Below are 7623 nucleotides of genomic sequence, written 5' to 3' on the forward strand. Positions count from 1 at the left end.
ACTAAAGCCCTTTATTTTTTTTAAATTGAAATGTTATTATGATACAGAATCCATTTCTCGCCAAAAAATAAAAAAAAAAATGATTTAACTAATGATGGGCTTAATTAAGTAGATTTGCATTTGTAAAAATATGTGTTTGTTGTAATTTTAAATGTTCAAAGCAAAGTCCACATATGACATCTTTGAACTGCGGGAGGATGCTGTCCAGCAGACCAAATATCACCAGTTTATAATGAGACTGCAGTGGGGAGAACTGTCTGATGGAATATGGAACAATTATAAGTAATCAAAAATAAAAGTGCCATTAATAAAAGCAGTCTGTAACTAGCCCACAGCAACTAACCAAACTCATATTCTATTTTTCCTTTTGGAATTTTCTCATGCAGTTTGGTTGTAAGGAAACTCATTGGTTGTTAATTAGGACACTTTAAACTTAAGTCATTGGCAATTAGCAGTGGTTCTCTAAATGGTGTAGTGAGTGAGCGCTGTGGACATTTAGTTATAGACATCATGAAAGCTTCATATTGTCCTGTAAAGTTGTGAAATGGTGAATATGCTTGCATATTTCCCAATATCCCAATATTTCAGGTCATTTCATTGTACACTGAAGGCATAATCGCAATTTACCAGTGTCTCTGTGTATCTATGCATTGGGTTTTCATGGCTTTTTTTTTCAGTTCAATTAAATGACTTAAGCTATGCAGTGGAGGGCATTTATTAAAAATGAATTCCCTCTTTTGGTGGAATAAACATCCAGTCATGTTCAAGAAGATCTTATTTTCTAAAATCTCCCTGCTCACGACTGGACATTTGAAAGGACGGTTCAGTTTGCGAAGAATGAAAATAACTCTTTTAGTAAATCATCCTCATTTTATGTGAAAATGGAAAGTAAATCCTCCTACTGTACAGTTCTTGTAGGTTATTGTCGCTACCTTAAAATGAATACTTTCTGCTAATTATATTAGTAGCCATTATTGTGTATTAACAGTCTGCATGTCAATATCCCACATGAGCATAGCATGGTTGTTTTGTAACTCTTCTCAAGTGCCTTCTGCATCTTTTATTGCTCATTATCTAAACCAAATTAGACTATCTGAAAAGTAAGGGGTTGTATTTTGCACCCCCCTTACAGTCACCTGGGCTTGGATTCATCCCCCACCCCTAATCAATTTGTGCATGCGTATGGACAAGTAAAAGAAAGACGTGAGGTGAGATAACACTAGTTTTACCTCTACAACCACAGTCCTTTGCTAGTGTCTGTTTAAACATACCTGTGGCTAATATGGCTCGGTTTGGGGCACTTTATGCTAGAATAGTGCAGATGGGCAAAATTGTTTTTATTGTCAGAAATGCCCAACCACTTTGCCACTCTAAGCTATGCTGCTTGCTTGATCAAATGCTATACCCCTTGCCATTACATTCTTGAAATATCTCTCCTGTCAAACTCTTCTATCAGTGGGACCTTCCAGTTCTTGATGCTTCTTTACATGTGTCTAACCATTTCAAAAAGCAGGACTTCTGTTTATGTTATTGATATTATAACAAGGGTAAATTGTTATCATAGTTAAATGCTCTGCAGGCTGGTTGTGGCAAAAATGTGGCCTTATTATCCTAAATAATGCGATTAATCCACAAAATTGATACTTGCTATAATATTGATGTCAGCAACTGAACTTCTAAGCTTCCCCAGCCTACAGTTTGAAAAAGATTCAGAAAGCACCCAGCTAATAATTAATTGTCTTACTTCTTATATTAGATAATTCAGCCAAATAATATTTGTTTTTATTACTTTAGCAACTATATATGCATTAAATGTTTTTCTCTTACTCTCTTTTTTCTAGTTTTTTAGCGAGATTGGGATGTTCATCTTGTCTGGACTTTTTCACTACCCAGGGACTGAGCAGCATTTATCAGATTGAGCATTACTCCATGGAGGTGAGTATTTAAGCAGAAAACTGAATGAGGATTGTAGAAATTTGAAGGTTTATTATTTTGATGTCCACATTCTCATATAATTTGTCATCTCACATTGCATGCTGTAATCTATAAACAGAAATATAAAACACAGCATGATGGTCCAAATGTCACTTTTGAGGGGGTTTGAGGTAGGGGGGATCCATAAAACCAAATGGATAGCTGTAAAACAAAGGTCTGCTGTACCTAATAAAATCTCATTTGACTCAGTATAGGTATATTAAATCTAATATAAAGGCTTATAGAGTTCAGTGAAATAAGATTAATAAGATTCCCTGTAATGCTGTTATGCAATTATTGTAACAGGTAAATCCACGCAAATGTGTTTTACATGCATACTGTTATAAGGCTCACACTTGTGCTTTTTTGTTTCTGTGGACCAGCATGACAAGAATACAGATAATATTTTTTATATAAAAGGTAGCTTAGATATAGCCAGTCTTTATAGAGCTGAAAACAATAATTCATAGCAAACAATTAGATAATTCTCTTCAATCAGTCGAAAGATGAATGATAAAGGGTTCTCTATGGATTTTAACTCTGTATATTGCTGTGACAACAGTTAACCACATGCTAAATTCTTTTATGTTTTCATAGGACTTGATTAATCTGAAGATCCCTGAGCAGTTTCGTCATGCAATTTGGAAAGGTTTACTTGAACACAGACAGATCCATGACTTCTCCACTCCTCCCCATTTGCTAAGGACATCCAGCAGTGCTTCTTCTGTCAGTGTGGGTGGCAATGAGCCTCGCGGAGAAAGAGTGATTGACGCAGTGCGTTTCACACTTCGCCAGACCATCTCCTTCCCTCCACGAGATGATTGGAATGATTTCAATTTCGATATGGACACCCGCAGGAATAAGCAGCAGCGTATAAAAGAGGAGGGAGAATGACTACCTTCTTACTGCTATGACATGTAATATTGTTATATAGGACCAACATCATGTTCTTGAGCTTCTTCACCATCCCTTATCCCATACTGTTGTATTTATGTGTATATAGATATACATATATATATATATATATATATGTGTGAAGTGGAACGAACAATAAAGTCAAATGTAACAATATATGCCAAGAAAGAACAACTGAGTTGCTGAGGAGTGGCAGTGGACCTTCATTGTCTTAGGTCTCTTTCAGCAGTCTATAGCACCGTGCCAATCAGTTCTGTAGATGATGAAGGGTCTGTGAGAAGCTCAGAAAAATACTTGCTTTGTCATTTACCAAATGCCAGTTGTAGCTCTTTTTTAAATAACTAAACAAATCCGTTATTTATCACTACTGGAGATTACATTTCATTTGACAGCTAGACATTTATTTTTTTGAGAAGGTGTATTTTTGGATGGTTTGGGGTATATTTCTCTGCTTGGTTCACTACATGTTAGGTTCCATTGTTATACCCAATATACCAGTTGTTCTGTAGCTCTCCACTCTTTTACCCCATATACCAGTTGTTCTGTAGGTCTCCACTCTTATACCAAATATACCAGTTGTTCTGTACTAACTGGTTTTAAGGAAGGAAACGGCCATTATCAAAGGCCATATTGCAGTTCAGTTAGTAAAAATAACAATGTTATTATTCAATTCATTCCATGAAAATATATTGCACTTATTATTTGTATGTTTATTGCTTGAAATTTGTTTGAAAAAAAAAAAAAGGTATATGCAGGTGTACAGTTGTAGAGTATAGTCCCCTTGAATTAAGATTAACATATTTAGTCTCTGTAGACCTAATTCATAAATAATTGTGAGCCTAAAGGTACTTCTTCTGCTGCTATCAGAGGTAGGACCACTGAGGGTAGATTGTTGCACAGAACAAACTGTTTTAGAGCAATTGTGAAACAGTCTCTCTCCATATAGGGAGTTAGCAATTGCAGTAGAAAAGCATGAAATCAAAGGCTTACAAAATCCAGTGAGCTGGAAACTTTTGTATGTCTCCCTTTTGTTCTTAATTTAAACTAATGGAATAAGCCACATCACTGATACTGCCCATGAGAACATGCTTAACATTCACTGCCCGAACTGAGAAATAATATAAGGGATAGAGGATTCATCTGAAAATAAGCCCTATAAGTCTATGTGTCCAACCAAAAGTGCTAAAGCACATGGCTGTTTAAATTGAAAACAATAAAACAACAAAAAATTATCCACATATTATTTATTGATGTCATAGACATATTCAAAAAAGACCATCTTTTGGTTTAAATGTCTGCTTTTAGAGCCAGTTCACACTACATGTGTTTCAGTGTGCTTTTTTCCTGCATCCAAAATGCCCAGAAAGTAGGTTATATGGCTGTAAATGTTCACATCAGTGCTTGCAGTTGCAGTGCGTTCCGGTTGAAGAAAAGAAAGTAGAACAGGCTGAATTTTTCCTGCACAGAACTGTACTGTTATGTAGCTCTATGCATCAAAAATGCACCAGAACGCACCTAAAATGCACTGGAACGCACATGTTTCTATTTAAATTGAAAAAAAGAGAGGGGAAAAAATAAACCAGAAAGCATTACAAATGCACTAGAACACGTCAAAAACGCATCAAAAACGCACCGGAACACATCAAACACGCATGTAGAAAAGCATCTGGACTGCGTTTCTATGGCGTGAACCGGCCCTTAGTATACAGGAACACAGCTATAGGTAGCTATGTGTCACTTTTCTGCTCAATACAAGCAAACATAATATAACATTTCCATAAGAACAGAAAAGGCAGTACAGTGTTATATATGATTTCAATATAAGTAAAAGCTTCAGGTGTCAAATGTAGTAGATAACATGATAAATTACAATTTTTTTCATCCATTTGCATGGATCTAACCCATGTGCATGATGCCTAAAGGCACCCATAAATATTGATTTCATTATGTTAAAGGATACTCATGGAAACCCTTGACTGATCATTTTCATTGGGCTAAGCTATATTTTTCCTTCAAGATAAGGATGGAAATGCAAGTTTTCAAGCCTCCATTTTTTTCTCAAAGTTTAACTGAAAAAGCTGAAGTTAGAAGTTGATTGCCTACCATACACAGCTGCACCAGATTTTGCACTCTCTAGTTTTTGGTGTTCGTTTATGAACCAGCGGTAATAGATCTCTGCTCAGTTCTCCGGCATTCTCGGAGAACACAGTTCTCCCGTGAATACAGTTTATGAAGCAGTGTAGATCAGTTCTCCAAACGAAGGGAGAACGGTCTACAAACACTGGAAAACGGCTGATTTTACTATAATCTCGCAAGATTACAGTAAAAGACCACTTTACTAAGCAGAGGTAAATTATCGCTGCTTAGTTTGTGGTCCCTCTGATTCTCCAGCTCTGGGCTGGAGAATCTGGAGGGAGAACACAGATCGCCAGTGAAGGGCTGGACATGTTCTCCGCTGATCTCCTGAGTGTCATAAACTGTGAATGACCAGAGAATAGCTGCGATCCTCGGAATCGCAGCTATTCTTTGTGTCATAAACGAACACCTTAGTAAGGCTACTTTCACACTGAGGAGTTTTTGAAGTGTTTTTGTGTTTAAAAAAAAGCACCTGAAAAGCTCAAGAAAAACGCTTCTCTATGTATTTGAATGTATATCTATGTATGTTTTCACACTGAGGCGTTGTGCTTGCGGTGCGGTTTAAATACAACTGATTGCAGCATCTTTGGGGCATGTTTGGGGAGTTAAAAAAAAATGCTCCAAGAACACCTCTTCCCATTAAAATCAATTGAAAATGCCTGAAAAATGTCTGAAAAGCACCTCAAAAACGCCTGAGAAGTGTTTTCGATGCAGTTTTTAAGTCACGTGTCCTTTAAAAACACTCAGAAAGCGCGGCAAAAGCACGGTAAAAACGCCTATGCGTTTTTGCGGTGGATCAGTGCGAAAGTGGCCTAAATCAACCCTCTATGTCTGTAGGCTTTTGATGGCCAATTGCAGCCTACTTCTTGCAAGCAATGTGCTCGATCTGAGCATTACTTTCATGAAGAGGCCATGAGGACTGTCCTAAGGGGGAATACAAATGCTTCCAACATAGTAGAACATCTTTCTAAACATGCTGCAGTTCAACTTTATATGCAAAATGCACATATTCCTGGTAAAAAAGTCAGCAGTAGGTCCCAGAAGAGCATCAATGAGTTTGATGATAGATAGCTGTCTTACTCTCTGGAGAAACAAATGCCTATCTCCTGCTAACTTTAGATTTTTCCACTTCTGCAAGACTTGCAGTCAGCACTACAGAGTGGAAGCTTACTAGTGATAACAGGTCAGCACTGCCTTTATAGCTATTCATGGCGTTTGTCACAAGGTGAATATAAAACTTCTGTGTAATGGTGTTTTTGCAGCATTCATTATTGCTACAGTTTATTTTGGGATAGCAGGTCTTCCAAATGAGATGTATTAATATAATATTTCTTTTTTTTCTCCTGTGGACTCTTATTTTCATACTTTTTTTATTTGTACATATATATATATATTAAGATCCTGAGTCCTATATTTCAAACATGTGGAATCTACTAGTCTGCGGTAAATAATAAGCTATTGTATGACAACAGTGACTAAAAAAACCACAGGTAACACTGAAATGTATATCTGACTGTGCATTATCAGTACATTTGCCTCTCTCAGGACACACCACTATCTGATAATACCGGGCACTGAAACTCGTTTGATCTTAGAACATTTAAAAAATGCTTTTTTAAAATTATGCCATACCACCTATATTTCCTTGTAAATATTTTGTATTATGAGAAATATCCATAATATGTTTATTTCTAAATAAAATAAAAAAAAAACATCTTTATGATAACATGATCTACATTTATTGAATATCCTAATTTCAGTTTGATTTATATTATTATAGCATATACAAAATAAGGATTACATTTGTAGGGAAAGCCTCATTGGTCTGGGCCTATGGTAGCACAATTATGGGCAGAGGAATATATCTACAACAGTCTTACAAAATTCTCTAATTAAGAAACCCAGAAGAATTATTATTTCATTACATGAATATGTAGGGTCCATGCCATAAGCTGGAGTATCCTCATTCTAAATTGGTGGACAGCAATGATTGTTTAGTTCTCCCTGCTCCTGGGGCATGTTTTCATTAGATAGAGCATGAAGATACATGTTATGCATATTTATTTCACTCTGGCCAAACACTCGGAGGTGTATTGCCAGTGATATGGATTGAGGAAGAAGATTTGCCAGTCTTTGCTTAAAGGAACATTACTATCCTATGAGAGGGGCTGAAATAATTTTGAGTAGAGGGAATACTTATTCCTGTTTTGAGGTTTCTTGTAATCCCTAACCATCTCTGCTCTGGACACTAAGCCAGTAAAACCAGTAGACAGAGTGGATGTCTGTCATTTGATTGCCCCTGGTGGGTCTGTGTTTTGGGGCATATCTCCAGTAGAAAAGCTAGGGGGGCCTGTAAAATCATGACTAATTATGATTAATTAATTCGGAAAATCATTGAAATTCTGGTTAGGGAAAAGTGATAACATTTAGTTTGCATCCCTGCTGTACATTTACAGCAGAGGCAGACAGTGTATGCTTAACCAAGAACCAGTGCCATAACCACAGTACAACATATCTTACATCTCTATGCTCACACTTTGGGGTCTATTTATCAATGTTTTCATCCAACACCCATATAACGTCAACCCAAGATGCATG

The 7623-nt window shown here is 36.6% G+C and overlaps 1 protein-coding gene across 4 annotated transcripts in view; it reads left to right on the top strand.

Moving 5' to 3' along the window:
- The window catches only part of TP63 (tumor protein p63), a 194353-nt gene extending 187602 nt beyond the window's left edge, over window positions 1-6751 (top strand). For 3 of the 4 annotated variants that reach the window (XM_089680147.1, XM_089680149.1, XM_089680151.1), the window contains 2 exons: window positions 1842-1935; window positions 2572-6751. In XM_089680147.1, the coding sequence (XP_089536273.1) occupies window positions 1842-1935; window positions 2572-2868 (391 nt within the window). In that variant the 3' untranslated portion in view covers window positions 2869-6751. Of the gene's footprint in view, window positions 1-1132; window positions 1209-1841; window positions 1936-2571 lie in introns of all 4 variants that reach the window. The other variant, XM_089680150.1, reaches the window with a different exon arrangement.
- The last annotated feature ends 872 nt before the right edge of the window (window positions 6752-7623 follow it).

This window comes from Staurois parvus, unplaced genomic scaffold (assembly GCF_062004578.1).
Source record: "Staurois parvus isolate SC_StPar_1 unplaced genomic scaffold, SC_StPar_1.0 ptg000235l, whole genome shotgun sequence".
NCBI classification, from domain to species: Eukaryota; Metazoa; Chordata; class Amphibia; order Anura; family Ranidae; genus Staurois; species Staurois parvus.